Here is a 19,089-nt window from a genome sequence, read left to right as displayed (position 1 = left end):
GTACATTTTGTTCAACAAATATACACTTAAATTGATTTTCTCTTGATAGAGTAGTATTTTCAGAAATATTTTTAAGCTGAAGCTTGATTTGGGTAAAGCTTGTGCTGTGGAAAAAGCTGAATTAAGTAATTGACTTATTGACTTCATCGTTTGGTTGTTTGACTCACAGCCCAGTAAAAGCAGGACTGACGTGAAGGAGTTGAAGATGCTTTGTGCTGATGATGAGCAGAGCAGAACGTGCTGGATGACTGCCTTCAGAGTGCTTAAGGTATACACACACACACACATACACACACACACACACACACACACACACACACACACACACACACACACAAATATTCATACCGATATTCACTTATTTTAAAAAAAATATTTAGTGTCTTATTAAAAACAAGCATTTGAACAGACCTGCCATCGCAGTCATAGTTAGGACTGGTGCGGATGGCAAGAAAACACATATATACCCCGACCTGCCACTTTATTAAGTGCACCTCCTTTTTTCTACACTCATTGTCCATTTTATCAGCTCCACTTACCATATAGAAGCACTTTGTAGTTCTACATTTACAGACTGTAGTCCCTCACAGGACCACCACAGAGCAGGTATTATTTGGGTGGTGGATCATTCTCAGCACTGCAGTGACACTGACATGGGTTGACTTTAGGTTTGTCTTTTAATACTTGCAAACAACGAAAAGACAATCAAATCATTCATCACAATTATTTATATGACAATTGATCATCAGTGAAAATTTCATGATCGTGACAGGCCTAGCAGTCGAGGAAAGGGCTCCAGACAAATTCGCCCTGTGGTCCAGTTCTGTAGTACTGTGTCATCTTTAGTTTTAAAGCAGAAACCACCTCTGAAAGCTTTTTTAGCTATTACCATTACTAAGTCAAAAGACTTTGGAACTAGCAGCTAGGTAATGTGAGGTAAGCATCTGAATAACCAAAAACAACCAGCCTCATGCCTGGAGAAATCAGTCTATCATACACTTTGAATCAAATTCACAAATGTGCAAATTTGTGTAAATTTGAACAGGACCAGAGCTCCAAGTGTTGAATAGATTTATTCAGGTTTACTTTTGAATAGTAGATTTATGAAAAAAATTTAATTGAATTAATTGAAGCCTTGCATTGATGGAACATGCATGAATTCTACATAAATCCTCCCCCCACTCCTCTTTAAGGTTCGTCTCCCATGCAGCTTTAAATGCATTCTATTTTTATGTAAAAAAAGATCATCATTTAAATAAAACTGGAATTCTCGATGTTTACAGGGAGCCGAATTCAGATTACAGCTTAATGCTCCATTGTCAGATTCTCCACACAGAAAATTCAAATCCTCGCTCTCACAGACACTCATTCTCACATACATAGCTGGCACTCCTCACATAAATAAAAATTTGTTTTTGTGCAGTATGGAATTCTGCTCTACCAGAACTACAAGATCCCTCACCAGAGAAAGTCGGGCAACTCGAACTTCACTACACCCGTGGTGAGAGTTCCGCCTCTTCTTTTTTTAAGAGTGTGAGTGTGTGCATGTGTGCATGCTTTTGCCTTACATTAAGCCGTCGTGATCGCTTGGTCTTGAGTACAGTTTTGTGCTAAATATCCTCCGTTCATGCCTGGCCTAGTTCGCCGTAGTATGATAAATGAAGCCGATATTAGCTCATCAGATCACAGTGGTGCAGGATGCCGTGCAAACACTCAGCGCCAACGCAAATGAGGCGCATAGCTGTGGATTCCTTCATGCCTTTTTCTACATCGGGAGCTTTTCGATAATGTGGCATGACCGGGCTACCACAAAGGGTTTCTGTGGTAACAACAAGACAAGTTGTCTTTAAGAAGCTGCCGTTAATATCACAGGTAATTAGTAAGGTTTAGTTTGCCTCGCAGTTGGTGTGCTTCTGAAGCTGGCAGCAACAAAAGTTTGTTGGCTGTCAGCAAAGGTATTTTAAAACAAGCAAGACTGCACACTCCAGTGAGGAAGCTTTTAGAGCTACATGACAAAAAGTGTTCACTGTCAACCTTATTGTTGCAGCTGGTTTTGTTGAGGATGCACTAATATGAAATTTCAGGACCAATACACATGACAGATGACAACTGATAATTAATGTTTGTTGTAGTAGATACAGATACCAACAGTTAATAATTTTAAATATTTCACACAAAAAGTGCAGTGAGCATTAATGGCAGATTTACCAGTGATTTGTGCTGTCACAAACCCTATTTTGGCCTTAAAGTGACTGTGGTTATCTACCATACAGACCGTTCTACTGATTTGTTTCAAACTGTGGAGGCACAGTTTTAAAATAAAAACTGTTAAGTATTCAGATCATAGATATTTGTTTGTTATGATCTATTTAAACCCAAAACATTAATTGACATGTAAAATCATAATTTATAGGGTGCTTCCTGGTGGGAGGTGACTGTCCCAGACCCAATTTCTTGTGAAAATAATACTTTTTTTTTGTTGTTGTTTTAAAATGATCTTTTTGATTTTGTTTAAAGTCAAAAGATGTAGATTTATCATGAGTAAAAAGAACTTTTCAAACTATCCAAAAAAATGCTGTCTTTTCATGTCACCAGCAAAACAGAGTTTTAGTCCATAGGCTGAACCTTTTTTCAGCCACATCCCAGCATTATAATGTTTAATAAAGTAAATAAGTGTTTTAAAATAAATAAAAAAAAAACATAAGGTATAGAAATGTGTTTTCTATACATAAAACTCTGACTTCAAGCAAACTCAGTAGAATGAGCCATATAGGTGTGACAGCTCTTTAGCGCCTATAATAAGATCATACAATCTTTGCACATGTGCCTACAAGTGTTTCCCTCGCAAACCACAAAATACTAGAAGAATATTTTTATAATGAACCATCTATTCCAGTTTACCAAAGTTTAATTATTAAATAATGACTAGATGATTCTGCGCGCTATTTAACACCTGAAAAAAGCTTGTCTTATGTTTTGTTTTGTCCATTGTAGTTCCTCAGAGATGCCCATCCAACAAAATACAAGAATGTTTCTACCAAATTAAAAGAACGCTCAATTATTGTTTTGTACCTTGAAATGCACCGGTAAAGTACCTTTTTTCTGACAGTGTATAATTTATAGTAATATTGTGATATTTTTCTGTAGCGGAGTGTGTCCGAGAATTCTCTGGTTGCCATGGACTTCTCGGGAAGGACAGGCCGTGTGATTGACAATCCTGAGGAGGCAATGAGTGCAGCAATGGAGGAGGGACACAACTGGAGAGTGAGTTTTATACACACACATACACACACACACATGCAGAGTCCATGTCTCTTTTCCCCTGTATATGATACGCTGATTTCCATCTATGTAGAAGCGGAGTCAGAGAATGAATGCATTGGGCAACCCTAGTCCACTGCATCCCTCCTCTTTAAGTTCAGGTAGGAACAGCCTTTAGCATATGGTAGCCATCTTACTGCCAGAACACTTGTCTTTGTGCACCACAAGACTGTGTACAGGCAATGCCTTTTTGTGCTTTAGCAACTAAATTGGTTCCTCTTCTTTTATTGTTTCAAGTGATCCACCGGACACAACTGTGGTTCCACGGTCGCATCATGAGAGAAGAGTCCCACCGTATGATCATGCAGCAGGGTCAAGTGGATGGGTAGGCCACTTACATTGCCCACAAATCAATGTGTCCCTCTCAGAACAAATGCACAGCTGTTTAGACAGGTCAATGTGTTAAGTATAGTGTTTTTTCTTTGAAGGTTGTTCCTTTTGCGGGATAGTCAGAGCAACCCGAAGGCTTTTGTACTCACACTGTGCCATCATCAGAAGATCAGACACTTCCAAATCTTACCTGTAAGTCTCTAGTTATCGCTTCCTCTCTAACACAAATTTAGTCAATTTCATCTAATTTAATTATAAATAATTGCTTTTTAAAATCTAAGGCCGTCTACTCAGAGTTGCCGTTTATTAGGTCCTTTGTATTAACACTTACTGGCCATTTTATTAGTTACAAACAATGTGTTATAGTTTATAACTGTACCAGGGTGGTGATCTTGGGGGGGGGCCAGCCATATCACTTGGAAGCCAGGGTCCCCCAGATTTCTGACTGCTCAGCAAAGTTTTCTAATACCAATGAACATATTTTGTCTTGTGCTCTTACGTTACAGAATGAACCCCAATGTGCTGTATTGTAGCATCCATGTGCCTTTTTACTCACCTTAAGCAAACAGTTATTATATGTTTTGATAGTGACAGAATGGAATGTTAAGTCATTTGTTTTAATTAAATAAATATAATCAAGCTATAGGGTCTCTCAAAGCAAAAGGATTTTAGTCCATTCACAGTTCAAAATGTGTTTTCTCCACATATGTATATCTGTGTTGTTTTCCCATTTGCTCATTTCCATCATTTTCATTGCTGTCATCAGCATGAAGAGGACGGTCAGATTTTCTTCAGCCTTGACGATGGCTCCACCAAGTTCACAGACCTGATCCACCTGGTGGAGTTCTACCAGCTCAACAGAGGAGTCTTGCCCTGCAAACTCAAACACCCCTGTACCATGGTGGCCTTATGACCCCTCACCCACTCGTGACCCAACAAATTAACTTACACCACACACAAACACATCTCTACATACACATGGCTGAGAAACTGGATTTTTTTTTTTGGCCCTGTCCCACATCAGTGATAAGCTGACTCATACCTCAGACCTGGAGGACGCTTTCGGTTTTGTTTTTTTTTTCATATTTTGGCTCTGGGAATCGATGCAGAACTGCTGCGAATGATCTTCTGACAAGCACACACTTTCTGGAAGTCCCCCCTCCTTCCAGTTTCTATGACACTGCCACTTAGGTCCTCGTTTTCTGAGACGGTGTCAGTCACCTCGATGCTATCATTCAGGACTTCTACAGTTGCAAAAAAAATCTTGTAAAATTACTTGATTACATTTGGTTTGTAGCTGTGGTGTTGATGTTTTCATACCTGTGCAACATTTTGCACTCTCAAGCTGAAAACAGGTGCCCCACTTTTTTGACCGGTAAAATGACCCTCTTTGTCCGTCCTTGCACTCTTGCCGTCCCTTCTGTTTCTCCGTGTCCCTTGGTAAGCTCTCTATGGGGAATCCTTGCATGTTGATTGGATTACAGCACAGGACATCCACAGAGCCATGACAGAGCTTTCTGTTGCCAAGGTTATACCTGGCGGCCGACACGCTAGCAAAATTGTGGATCAGCAAACTGACACATCTCTCATCTGCTTCATTGTGCTGAGTATAAGTAGTTCTTCACCCAGTTCTCTTTGCCTTAAGAGAGAATGGAGATATGAGGGCATTGGGCTAAGGCTGCAGTAACTCAGCTCTGATCAGTTCTTTCAGTCCAGAGGCAGAGGCTGCTCAGCGACAGTCCAGGTCACTTGCGCATTTGGCTGGAACAATTAGAATCTGAGTCTTTGTTGACACACATTAAATCAGTAAAGTCAGGAGGACAAAAATGGTTTACTTTTAATTAAAAGTGCAATATTGTTTAAGTATAGCCTATGGGGGGCCGTAGAAACTTGACCCAGGCCATATGTGGCCACAAAAGAAAAAACAAAACTTGACCCATGCTCAACTTCTTGAGGTTGGCTGCCCAGAGCACAATCACTGAGATTAATGATTTAGCCCCTAAATATGTAGCAGTCTTTATTTAATTTCTGTACAATCCTGGATATCAGTGTTTTCCAACAACAGTCCTGGAAGCCCACCAGCCCTGCATGTTTTTCTCTGTTCTAACACACTTGATTCTCCTCAAGAACGACCTATGAATGCACAATATATCTTTGGTTTATTGTTATTGTGATATTGGCCTTTGCAGTACGATATTGTAGAAGGTTGTAATATGCAAATGTACTATCAAGTTAGTAATGGCTTTGTTTGCTTTTAACAGCCTCAGAGGTTTCAGATGAGTTTCTGTGGGTGATTAAATGAATCAGGATATCCAGACAAACGTCATTAGTCATTTCACATCACCCTAATGTGTTATAATACATAATATATAAGGCATTTTTGGGGCTGGGCCATCATTCCTATAATAATATTTAAAGTGCTTTTTGTTGTCCATCTTATGGAACAGACATACTTGCCTTTTAATCAGTGTTTCAGTTCACAAAGGCGGTACGGCTATTCCGACCTTTTTATTTATTTTTTTAATCACGAGCATATTGTTTTTCCACTTGAACACGAGTGAAGCATAAGCTTCCTATCAATCTAGTCAAATCACACATTCCTGCTTTTCATGGAGTCCTAAACTATATTTAAAATAATTTACTAAATTATCTTTGTGGCCTAGTTGTCGCAGAGCAGCTACTGCGCTGTACTAATCCTGTGTGGAGGTTAAACGTCATAGATAAAGTGGTAAAACTGGTGATTTTGTCAAAATAACCAAGTTTTAAGCCTGCTGTACAACTGTTTGATTAGAAAATAAAGGGAGATAAGAGTAAATATTCCCACCTGAAGTGGTTACACACCTAAGGTTGGAGACGATGTGGACTGGACGCATGGTTGCTTGCCATGTGCAGTTTGTAGCACTCTGAGGCGAGGTGACCGGGATGCCTGATATAAATTTATAATGCATTCAAATTAACCAGATATAATTTATTTACTTATAACATTTTTCATATATTAACAGTAAGAAAGGCCATTACTGATGAAATGTATCATATTAAAGCAACAACTTTGGTGGCTTAAAAAAAGATGAAGCTTCCAAATACTTAATACTTGTACGTGAAACAAATACCAACCAAATAAACAAATACTAAAGACTCCAAATGATTTGGGCAAGCTCTGCATATTTCACTTGCCGTATATAGTAATTAGGGATTCAACAAAATAAATGCGATTAATCACAATTTTGTGTAGTTAATCACGAATAATCGTATTTGTGTTTGGTCAGATTGAACCCTAAAGAAAGATTGTTTTCCCTTTATAAAGCAGTGCATTTTGTCATAGCTGTATGAGTGGACAAGATATATTTTTTGTTTCACTGGCATTATTTTTATCATGTACACGCAGAGTTCAGTCTGAACATCCAAATCCAAATTTCATCACCAACATCCACTGAAAGCAACACTGGCTGCATGTTCCAACCAGTGAATGTATATCATGTATCACATAGCCCGTACAGTCAATGGTAGCCTGTACAGTCAACTCCTCCACGACTGCAGACTTCCAGCTCTCTTAGCCTTACGTTATGTCTTATGAGAAGAACTGCAGCTTTTCCATTTTGCTGTTGCTTTTGTTAATTTGCTGCTTATCCATTGGTCTCCCGCAAGCACTCTTCAGTGCAGTCTCCTGAGGCGTCCTCCAGTGCTGCTGTTACTGATATTACTGACATTGCCAGTATCAGCTCTGTTTTACTTAATTAAGATGAGTCATAGTTCACTGATCAGTTCACAGCATGACAGTAGCTGGAAACAACTTTGGTTTTGTCGAGAGAAACATCAGTGGAACTTCTTGCCCTTTTAAATGTTACAGAGAGCTACAGTCATGGAGTCATACCTACATAGTCTGCAGCTGGGCTTCACTGTTAAACTGTGGATGATTACAAGGGTCAAACTAGGAAAAAGCGTTAACAGCGTTAATAATTTACCACATTAATGCGTTACTGATGCGTTAACTTTAACACCACTACTAGCAATATGATTGCAATATGATGTTCTTATTTATATTGTGGGCCTTAGAAGCACTTGATCATTAGCCTGTTTATAATTAAGGTTAAGGAGCAAATGGTGCAGTGCTGGGGGTTCTACAGGACTGGGGTTGGAAAACACTTTGGAATAGCTATAATTAAGAATTGCCTTTACATCACTGTGATGTCCTTGAGCCACAACAACACCTGAGAGGTGGCAGAGCTGGAGAAAGAGAACATCTACACACACATACACACACACACACACACACACACACACACACACACACACACACACACACACACACACACACACACTCTCTGGAGAGGTGGAGCATTTGCAGTGTCAGGACTCCTTGGTGTGACTGCAAATCCTCTAGGGCTGTGTGACATCATGCATTGAGGAGATTTGCTCCCGCACATTGCTTCATTCGAGAAGGTTAGGGGCTCAAGCCTCAGCTTACAGGTGAATTGACGAGTGAGTGCGAGCCACACACAGCACTGCGGCAGTCTCCTCATATTTTAAGTCAGTTCTGACACCCTCCCTACACTGGGCCCAGCAAGACTAAGCTATGACAACCTCTCACAGTTCGATATGCTAGACTCCGACAGCTGACTGTTAAACTGCTGATGCCGAAGTACACATATCTAATGGACGAGAGAGAGCACAAGATGGACGCAACGATCGGGAGATGCTCTGCAGTGTTACATGAGCTCCCTTTTAATATATTTACTCAAGGAATCTGTTTTTCTGGTTTCCAGACAAAGTTCTGGGGCTACACCAAACAAACATCTCTATTTCTTTATCCAGTAGTGTATCATCATCTTGGCATTGGCTATTTTGAGTTGCACCTTAACGCCTCACTCTTTTGAAACGCTTCGCGCATCTTTCCATTTCAGACAAACAACAGAACGTGTAGTAGTTTAAGTCTAAAGCATGTAAGGCATGGTCTGTGTGGAGCATTCTCTAGTCCGGCTTCCGTAAACTGAGTATACAGCAGTACTAGGCAGATGCGCTTAGGGGGCAGATGGCTACAACAGGAGCTTGAAATCCCAACAGCAGAACAGAGAAGGAAAGAACAGAGTCAAGTACAATATGCAACACGTTCTTGGTGCTCTGCAGTAGTCTATAGGATGGGGTGTCTTTCTACCATGTGACTCCTGTGCAGCCATATCTAATGCAAACACAGCTTCAGCAGCAATACTTTTTTTTTCTAAGTACGTGAAGCTTAAGGTCTAGATCTAACACTGTATCTACGCTATCTTATCTATAACTACGTAAAAGGGTTGGGCTCCCACACAAAATGAAGATTGGATTATTATGGTGTGTATTTTGCATACTCCCTCTCAGTGATTTGTACCAGTGTGCATATTATAACTATATCATCTGTTTTCATTTGTATGTCTCAAATGTCTTTTTATAAAGAGTATATTAAGCTGACCTGTTTTGCCTGCAGTGTTTGTGTGCGTGTGTGTACATACTGTTCATTTGGGAATTTGCACTATGTATATGAGAATGTCCACCACCTGAATTGCTATTGAGGTACACACAGAGTAAATTACTTAAGGCCTGCCTACATCCAAGTGAAAAACTATTGAAAGCCTTTCCATACTACATCTACGACAAAAAGGTGGGCTCGTCCGGGATTTGAACCCGGGACCTCTCGCACCCTAAGCGAGAATCATACCCCTAGACCAACGAGCCTACTTGAAGTCCAGCACAGAGCAAACTCTTCTGAAAGTACTGCCACGTTGCATAAGTGGTCGTATTAAGGACATATGACCGTATTATGCTGATTCTCCTACGTTGCTTTGGCGACATCTAGCGGCAGTTGCATGTAGTGCGTCCCGACGTTTAAAGCAAGAGTTTCCAAGAGTTCCTTGTCCAGTTGACCCCACAGTATGTATACATTTGTGCTTTTTTTCATCTAGCACTTCCGATTCAGCTCATTAACTAATTAACAAGCTCCTCGTTGGCTCGGTCGGGTGTGAAGAGCAAGGAAAACACAAAACGTGCAAAGCACTGCTGGCGTGGCAGCTGATACGACTGACTTTGGCCGTATAGTCAACCGGCAACTATTTTAAAAAGAAATCATGATGCAGCTTATTAACCATGAAACTAGAGATCACATCAGTCAGAACAATTGTCCCTTATTCACTATTTTGACAAACTGTGCTATTCTGACAATATTCACTAAATGTGTATTATGCGTCTCCCGCTGCTCTACAGCAGATCTGTGCAGTGTTGGTTCCCCTCGTTGGTGTAATGACGCTTTCCGCCACCAGATGGCAGGCGAATAATCCTGGACATTACCGCACAACGTGGACTAGAATGACTCACAGCCCGGCACACGACGGCAAACAACTACGTGCCTAGGTGTCCTATCACTAGTTGGCTCGTTGGTCTAGGGGTATGATTCTCGCTTTGGGTGCGAGAGGTCCCGGGTTCAAATCCCGGACGAGCCCGAGTTTTGTGTCTACGCTTTATACTGACCCGCCGACCTTCACTTACTACAGCAGTCAGCCGGACTGTAAAGCACCTAATGTTTGTATTTCAGAATGCTGGTGGTGACAATTAGGATATATTCTATTGTGGATCTTCTTCCATCAAGGTTTCATTTCTAACCACTTCTTGATCCAACTGTCTCATTACCAGTATCATTATATTATGGGAATTTAGTTTTAATTTTAACCACCTTCCAGGCCTAACTGCACAACTACCCAGTAATGAAAAAGACTAAAAATCTCTGCTGGAGTCAAAGTTCTTGAGTTGCATTTTAGGTAAATATATTTGTATTTTTTGTATTTTAATAACAACAATAATAATAATAGGAATAATAATACTTATAATTAGTGAAGTGCTTATCATTTTCCACCAAAACAAAGCCTTGGTGAATATTGGCCCACTGTCTCCTAAATCTGTGTACATAATGAGGAATTACATAATAAACCATAGAGCTTAGAGCGTTAGCATCATCACTGGCAGTACTGCAGGTGCCAGTTTCATTATGACTATTTTAGCTTTGTCTTATCTGTCCTTTGAAAATAAGATACAGCTGAATGAATAGTGAATACAAAAGGAAAAAAAGGAAAAGCATCTAATGCTATTATTATACCAATAAAATCGAAGATAATAAACATCTTACCAAGCTGCAGTCAGGAAGATGATTTTCATGCTGAAGACACTTTGCATTAGCAGCTCATGCTTCAGTGCTCTGGGAGAGTTTATAGCTCTGTCAGTTTAACACTTCATGACTGAGAGCTGATCTACATGATCACACATCAAAAAGCCATCATGACTTTAATCACCATCTTCATCTGGATGATCATAACCTGCACTCGGAGTAAGACAATGTTTATTATTAATGTTCACTTAAATTGGATCATACAGTAGATTATATAGTAGACTTTTTGAAAGTATTTTCATAAAAAGTGAACTGTAATTATTACTATTATTCCACCTGTGAGTTTGTGTTTAAGATAGAAATTTTTATTTCCTGCATTCTCATCATCAGAGTAACACAGGGAATCTTCTTTAATAATGTGTATCAATGCAGTCTCAGTTTCAGCCTTTCTCTCTCTCTCTCTCTCTCTCTCTCTCTCTCTCTCTCTCTCTCTCTCTCTCTCCCTCTCCCTCTCCCTCTCTCTCTCTCTCCACAGTCTCTTTAGGGCAGGTTGTGTTGACTCAGTCTGGAGATCAGACAGTGCAGCCTGATCACACTGTCACTATTACCTGCAAACATGAACCAGCAGTTTGGTGTATTGATACAAATACAAAGAAGCGCTGTATGTACTGGTATCATCACATTCCTGGAGGAGCTCCTAAACTCCTGATATATTTTACTGATAATAGAGCTTCTGGAGTTTCCTCTAGATTCAGTGGCAGTGAGAGTGGAAACCACATTGACTTCACTCTGACCATCAGTAAAGTCCAGCCTGAAGATTCAGGCATTTATTACTGTAAGAGTGCTCTTAACATTGGATACTGGGTGTTCACACAGTGATAAATCATCATACAATAACCACCTTCAGTCAGACGGTACAGAGACTGCACAGCTGCAGCTGCAGGTGCTGAGGGGGAATGTGACACGACCCACTGAGGAGGAAACTAAACACACACCCATCTCAGTAGGTTTGAGTTCGTGTGCAGAAGGACAGATTCAGGATGTGTGAACTTTAAAAACAAACTAGAGTCTCACTTTAGTTCATCAGAGAGCTGTTTAAAAGAGCTGTCATTAGTCTAATCACTGGTATAGCAGAGCACAACTTCTGATAACACTGATACAGTTCACACTTACATAGAAAGTTACATAAAAGGCTCAATAACTAAATATAAAACAAAATATATAGATATATTTTTTGAAAATTCAGTGTATCCACCTTTCCCTTTGCCTTTTTACTGATTTCTAATGACATCTGCAAGGATATTTTCTTTCAGTTGCATTAAAAAGGTTAATTACTCAAAGCTTGAACAGCAGCTAGAAGTCTGTTGTGTTTTGGGGGACAGAAATCCAAATCTTTATCTTCTAGTGTTTTAAAACGTCATTCGTTTCTAAAGCACTAAAGGAAATAGTCCACCAACCAAAAATATCCAGCCAACAGCATCCTGTGACCACTGTGGAACTAGAGGATGACCAACACAAACTGTGCAGCGACAGATAAGCTACTGTCTCAACAAGTAATTTAGTAAAAAAAAAAATACTCAAGTACAAGTTAAAGTATGGCAGATTTTTTACTTTTTTTAATTTTTACTTACTTTACTTTTAAGTAGAAATATAAAAGTACATACTCAAAATGTACTAAAAGTAAAAAAGTAAAAGTATTTATTTAAAAATCATCTCTAATGAAATTTTTTAAAGAGGATATCTTTCTACTGAGAGTTAGAGGTAAACATCCATCAAACTGAGCACACAAAATGGTTTATAGTGGAACTGCATGCATCATCCACAAAAATCCACACATCTAGAGCACCCACATTTATGTGTTTGATTTCCTTTAGAAGAATTAGAGATGGATATTGTTGGAATCTCTACTAAGAAAAAAAAATAGATTTTTATTTCAGTCAATACTGAACATGAGATCAAATCATTCCTTTAAGTAAGACCAGTGCCGGAGTGGGACTTGTTTTCAGACCTGGAGTTACACACATAAACACACAGACACACACACACAAAATCCACTAATGTCCTGCAATGTCATTACATCCAGCTATAGGCTGTTCCAAACAGCCTTACAGTCATCACCCTGCATATTCCAACACTTCCACCCTGATACAAAACAACAGCAGCCAATTAAAAAGCTGGACACAAACACAATCAACACTGCAGCACCTTCACTATAAAGCATGTTCAACACAGACACAACTTCTGCCCAGATAAGATAACAAACAAAAATTTTGAATCAGACAACTGAGACTTATGCAAAGGTAACCTACAAATTTAAAGACGTACAAACTTAAAACCTGATAATTCCCAAAGCCAAGAACGCAGTGTACTGCCACAGCGGGCAGACCCGAAAGAAGGTGACACGAAAGTTAAATCGAACAGCTGATGTTCGAAGACTTAGAAAAACAACACAGCAATCTTTAAAAACCTAAACCTAATCATCATTGTAGACAAATGCATATTGCCATGGCAGGAATGAAACATGTTTAATGTCTGTTTATGTCTTACCTGTAATGACTTGATGCACTGAAGTAACATCCGTACATATGTCTGAACATAACTGCTACATCATTTAAGGTGGAACGGGAAATGAAGCTAATGTCTAATTTCTATCCACTGTTTGAATTTAAGTTACAGTCAGTAAACCAGGGCTGTATCACCTTAGACGGGGCCTCTGGTTTAACCCCTAAATTACTACAGATACACACTTGGATGTAACAAGACTGTATTCATTAGCTCCCAGTAACCAGCCCAAAACGGGCCCACTGGGAATTTCCAGACTCTCCCAGTCACTCACTCTGGCACTGAGTAAGGCCATGGATACAGATTTTTATACTTATCATCCACGTTAACCGCTGATTCAACACCATCACTTTCTGTGGATTCCGTTGTGTCATCTGTTTGTTTTTCTTCCTTTTCCCACATGCTCTGCTGGGGCCTGTAAGCTGTGAAAGTAGCCAATCACAGGTTCACTCCTCTCCCACCTCCCCCTTTCCCATTTCACAGCACCAATTCATTAGGTGCCTGAAAATGATTGCCTGATTAAAAAAAGATATGAATCAATACAGAGATAAAATAAATAAAGAGATCATTAAAACTAAAGTAACAAGCCTGTTACATATTTTTCTTTTTGTTGTAATATGTACGGAATATATCCTTTTGTTGTCATGTTGAATAAGCATGGAAAAGGTGTACATATCTTTCACCATTAATGGTGCCTTGACAGATGCGCAAGTTACCCATGCCATGGGCACCAGTTCACCCCCATACCATGATAGACTCTGGCTTTTGAACTTCACATTGGTAACAATCTGGATGGTCTATTTCTTCTTTGGCCCAGAAAACATGACATCTCTATTCATTTCCGTAAACAATCTGAAAGGTTGACTTGTCAGACCACAATGCACGATTCCATTGTGCATCAGTCCATTTCAGATGAGCTTAAGCCCAGAGAAGTTGGCAGCATTCTAGACTGTATTGACATATGGTATCCCTTGAACTCTGTACAGTCTAATCTTGCATTTGTGGGTGCAGTAAGGAACTGTGTTTCTTGATAACACTATGTCACAGTATTCCTGAGCCCATGCGGTTATATCCATCACAGAAGCATGCCGATTTGTAATTCAGTGCCTTTTGCAGGATCAAAGATCACATGCATGCAGTTGTGGTTTTCTGCTATGCCCTTTACGCACAGATAAAGCAGGTTTTGGGCTTTGATTTTTGTCCAATAGCAAATTGTTGAAAAGAATGTCCAGTTTATTTTCAATTTCTAGTGATGTGGTTAACAGTTTTGTAACAGTGTATGTAAGCATTTGCAGTTTCAGGCACAGAAGTGTACAGTTTTGTTAAAGGCTGAGTATTAAAGAGTTTTGGAAATTATGGTCTCTAAATGCACTCTGTATTCACTCAAGGAAAAAAAAAACAAGCAAATAGACTAGAACACAAACAGAGTGTTGTGCTAACTGTGTGAAGAGTTTTGAAAAAGAGAACTCAGTACTAAAAATGCAGGTTAGAAAAAAAAACTGTAAGATTTGGACTTTTCACCAAGTTTCTTGTCTTAAATTACCCAGTTGCCCAACGAGGTGCAGGCATAAATTTCAGAATGAGAGCATATTTACAAAAAACAGATCTTGTGTTTTGACTGCTTACAGATAAGGTTTGTCTTTCAACTAAATACAGGTCAGAGTGAATTTACAAATCACTGCTTTTTTTTATTGCATTTTACCTACTGAGCATTTTTTTGGTTTTGTATAATTGGGTTTGTACAGGATTTTAATATATTTGTAATTATTTGTAATTGTTCATCTGATAACAATATCCAAATGTCCAAATACAAGGACTTTATCCAAATAATTATTAATGTCTTTGAAAAAAGTCTCTAACGTCTACATCACGCAAATAATATCAGAATAGACATTTTTGATTCAAAATGCTTTATAATGCAACCATATAAAGTACTTTTTAAAGCATTGAAAATATATAAAGGTCAGAATTGATGACAATAAAATATGAAATAAATCTGAAGATCATCAGCAGAAACACTGAAACAGCACAGACTGACATGAGAATATGCTTGTATAATTAAGTATGTACAGTAGGCTACACTCTCAGGTCAGTGTGCTGCTGATTATGTAGAGCTCACTGCTTGTATGTTCCTCCGCTGTGTTAAGCTTCTTTCAATTAATAACCTGTATAGGGAATCTTAACTTGATGTGAAATAGTTAATTAATTTACAATGATTGTCAGTGCTAAATAAGCACTGTAGGTACAGCATTCCTTAATCCGTATAGATATTCATATTAGATTAGCACCTTCTTACTGTGTTTTGGGGGGTTTACTGCATTTGTATGTGCATGGAGATTGGAACCAATTCACATATTGGCCTATTTACTGATGTGTGTGTGATTGTGTTTCTGATGGAGCTTGCTAAACTCAGTCTTTACCATCAGGTGACCGAATACTTTTCCTGCTGCTCCAGACAGACCTTTCATAGTTATGAAGTAAAAGCTACAGAGAGCAATCAAAGCAACCTAGATTATTTGAGTTTATTTTTGGCACATAGTCTGTGCACAAGTGTAAGCAAATTGTCGAAACAATGAAATCTACTTTGTACTTTGTGATAGTTGAGCTCCACCATCTGACCGTAAATACACTTACATTTGCATCTGGTATGTATTTTTATGACAGCCAGTTCAACATTAATGTTCAGATTTTTAAAATCTAGATATATAAGCATATTAATAGTTATGTGCTTGATCTGCTGCCTGAAGCATCAGGTAAATGTAAATCTAAATATTAATTTATTCAGACTCTTCTTATGGCTGTAGCAGCTTCCTTATTTGAATTTGGCAGGAAACTGAGAAGAATCTCAAATATAGTGCCGTATAAATCATACGTTTAAATAATCAGCAATGTGCCTAACTGTCTGAGAATTATAACATAACAAATTTTGTTTGGGTATTAAGAAACTAATGGCCGATTTAATTGAAAGAGCTCATCTCAGTACATGTGTAGGTCTATATGTTTACAAAGGAATCTTGACTGCTTCAACATGGCAGACATGCTGACGTGTCGCTGCATATAGAGAATAACAGACAACGCTGCATCTATGTATTTATATCTATGGGGCAACACTGTGAGGGTGGGCCAAGTTTCACCTGGAGAGAGAGAGAGAGAGAGAGAGAGAGAGAGAGAGAAAGAGAGAGAGAGAGAGAGAGAGAGAGAGAGAGAGAGAGAGATGTGATAGTCCGGAGTTTCTGTTGTCTGAAATAGTCATATTCAGTTCTATCAGTCATTCCGAGACTCTTTCACTTCCCTTTAACAGACTTTATGTTCATAAAGCAGAACTGAGAGCAGCAGATCATTCAAACACATTTCACCATTTATAGTAAATAATTAACATGTTTTCACTGTGTTTAATCTTCTATTTGTGTGACTGTAGTAACTTAATAAACACTGAAAAACAAAAGATGAATTCTGAAAAAAATGAATAACGTAGTAGCAGTATTTTTAAAATATTTCATATGTTAAACTAGAAGACCATGTATTATACATATATTGGTGTAACTGAAGAAATTTTATAGTAGTTATAATTGTTATTAATAGTGTATAGTAAAATATGACATTTACTGAGAGCAAGAGAGAGAGAGAGAGAGAGAGAGAGAGAAAACACATTTAAAGGCTTGTATAAAATGTAAATCTTGATGTTACCCTGAAGTTCACTTTAATAATTCCAGTAACCTGGGTAATATGTGGTAAAACAATAGTAAAACAATTTGAATGATACTTAAATTAAATTATGAATAATTGCAAACTTTAGAAAATTGAATTGAAATGTGTTATACTTTCTTTAAAGAAGAGAGTCGAGTTCCTCCACCAAAAGTGTTCCACAGTGATACAACCTCATTCAGATGATATGTCTAATTCTCTAATTCACACTGTCATCAACAACTGTATTGTTGAACAACATGTCTCCTTCATTTTTCTTAACATTTATTTGTCCCTCGATTTGACTTTGGTTTAAAATCAAACCTTTGTTTCTTTCTTTTTACCCTTTTTATTATGAACTGTGTGAGTTACTGCATATGAAAGACAGGAAGTGCAGCTGATAGAAGAGGGTTTTGCATGATCACAGCTCCACACACTTTAAGAGAGCTGGTGTGATCAACACTGGAGACTTCAGTCCTTTCAGACTCACTCACACACAGCACAATGATGACCACACTGATTCTACTGCTGACCACACTGGTCTTCTTTCCTCAGGGTAAGAGCACATTTATTTCTACACTCTTCTGAAGTGTTGAGTCTGATAAGAATGTAACTTCAATGCAAACAGTGTTTTACCATTTTTTGAAATTATATTGATTCTCTAATATGTTTTTTTTTTTTCTCTCTTTCTTCAGTTTCCCATCAAGAGGTTCAGTCTCCTGAGTTTCTGTCTGGTCAAGCAGGAAAGAGTGTCTCTATTAGCTGTACTGGAACTAGTGGAGTTGGCAGTGATATGAGTTGGTACCTGCAGAAACCTGGAGAAGCTCCTAAACTCCTGATTTATAAGGCAAACAGACGTGAGTCTGGAGTCCCAGAACGATTCAGTGGTTCATATTCAGAGCTTAACTTTCAACTGACCGTCAGTGGAGTCCAGCCTGAGGATGCAGGAGATTATTACTGTATGGGTTTCTATAGTGGAGGAGTGTTCACACACTGATAAACCGTCATAGAAAAACCCCCCTCAGTCAGACTATACAGAGACTGCACTGCTGCCGCTGCATCAACTGCAGGTGTTGAAGGCAGATGACGAGACACAGAACAGAACTGCACACATACAAACACACACACACACACACACACACACACACACCTACACACACACACACACAAACACACACAAACACACACACAATGTTCATGTTAACTTTTATTTCCATGCAAACAGCTACAGTGATATTTACTGCATATAATGTGATCTTTATGAAAAAAATTAGAAAGTCCTCCAGATGTAACAGATGAATGCTTACCAGTTTAACTGCTGATAATACATACAAAGTTACGCTCTGTCGTCTCCATAGTGTAAAATCAGCTCAGTCTGCTGTTTTGAAGTTGCTGGATGTTAAGCACAAACAAAATGCATGCTGGTGCTGTACAATTAATACAGTGATGTTAAGAATAATGTTCTTGGCAAACATTACTCACTGCTCACATGTTCCGCCACTGCTCCTCTGTGAGGCTAAGGGTGCTGCTCTAACTGTAGAGGCTATTTTACTTTTTTCTTGACCACTCTGAATTGGTGTTTACTTGCGAGTTTGACTTACCAAGAGTGATGATGATAATGTTAAAAATGGGCCTAAAAGCAGACAATATTTATTTGTTTATTTCATTTATTAATAGCCACATATTCAAGGGCTTAATGTTTGCAACTGCAGTGGATCTGCACCCACTCTTGGCCCCTGGCAGTCAGAGGCCTATGTGCACTGGCCCCAATGCCTGGTCAGTAATCTATCACTGTTCTTACCATGAATCTGAAGTTAAACAAGCCATCACTTCCAGTTAGCAAGAGATAGTTATTAAAATAGTAGAGATAAAGATTCATGCAGAAAACACAGTCCCTTGGGAATTAAATCTAGGCACCCAGTCAGAAGGGAAAAAAGCAATGTTATCTTAGAAAAAATAAATTGACTGTCAGAAAAAGTATTATTTCAGTAGTATTTCAACCTAGAAAAAGAAAACAAACTGCTTTCCTTAAGATTTTTCAGTTAATTAAACTTCAAATAGTTAAC

General features: G+C 38.7%; 1 protein-coding gene, 2 non-coding genes and 1 gene segment (V, D, J or C); 3 read left to right on the top strand and 1 right to left on the bottom strand.

The window, feature by feature from the left end:
* Window positions 1-7,930, top strand: part of grb10a (growth factor receptor-bound protein 10a) — an 81,979-nt gene extending 74,049 nt beyond the window's left edge. For both annotated transcript variants that reach the window (XM_036567258.1, XM_036567259.1), the window contains 7 exons: window positions 170-268; window positions 1,424-1,501; window positions 3,148-3,264; window positions 3,356-3,422; window positions 3,559-3,646; window positions 3,750-3,843; window positions 4,418-7,930. In XM_036567258.1, coding sequence (XP_036423151.1) covers window positions 170-268; window positions 1,424-1,501; window positions 3,148-3,264; window positions 3,356-3,422; window positions 3,559-3,646; window positions 3,750-3,843; window positions 4,418-4,564 — 690 coding nt within the window. In that variant the 3' untranslated portion in view covers window positions 4,565-7,930. The remainder of the gene's footprint in view (window positions 1-169; window positions 269-1,423; window positions 1,502-3,147; window positions 3,265-3,355; window positions 3,423-3,558; window positions 3,647-3,749; window positions 3,844-4,417) is intronic.
* A 1,355-nt stretch (window positions 7,931-9,285) lies between these two features.
* On the bottom strand, window positions 9,286-9,357 carry trnap-agg. Its single transcript has one exon. It is a non-coding gene; the product is annotated as a tRNA-Pro (tRNA).
* A 689-nt stretch (window positions 9,358-10,046) lies between these two features.
* trnap-ugg lies at window positions 10,047-10,118 on the top strand. The gene has a single exon. It is a non-coding gene; the product is annotated as a tRNA-Pro (tRNA).
* A 7,299-nt stretch (window positions 10,119-17,417) lies between these two features.
* Window positions 17,418-18,193, top strand: LOC118805112. The segment is given in 2 exon segments: window positions 17,418-17,579; window positions 17,719-18,193. Coding segments are annotated over 2 exon segments (354 nt in total).
* The last annotated feature ends 896 nt before the right edge of the window (window positions 18,194-19,089 follow it).

Source organism: Colossoma macropomum, unplaced genomic scaffold, assembly GCF_904425465.1.
Source record: "Colossoma macropomum unplaced genomic scaffold, Colossoma_macropomum, whole genome shotgun sequence".
Lineage (NCBI taxonomy): Eukaryota > Metazoa > Chordata > Actinopteri > Characiformes > Serrasalmidae > Colossoma > Colossoma macropomum.
Note: the sequence above shows the minus strand (reverse complement) of the source record. Positions and strands in the feature narration are given on the sequence as shown.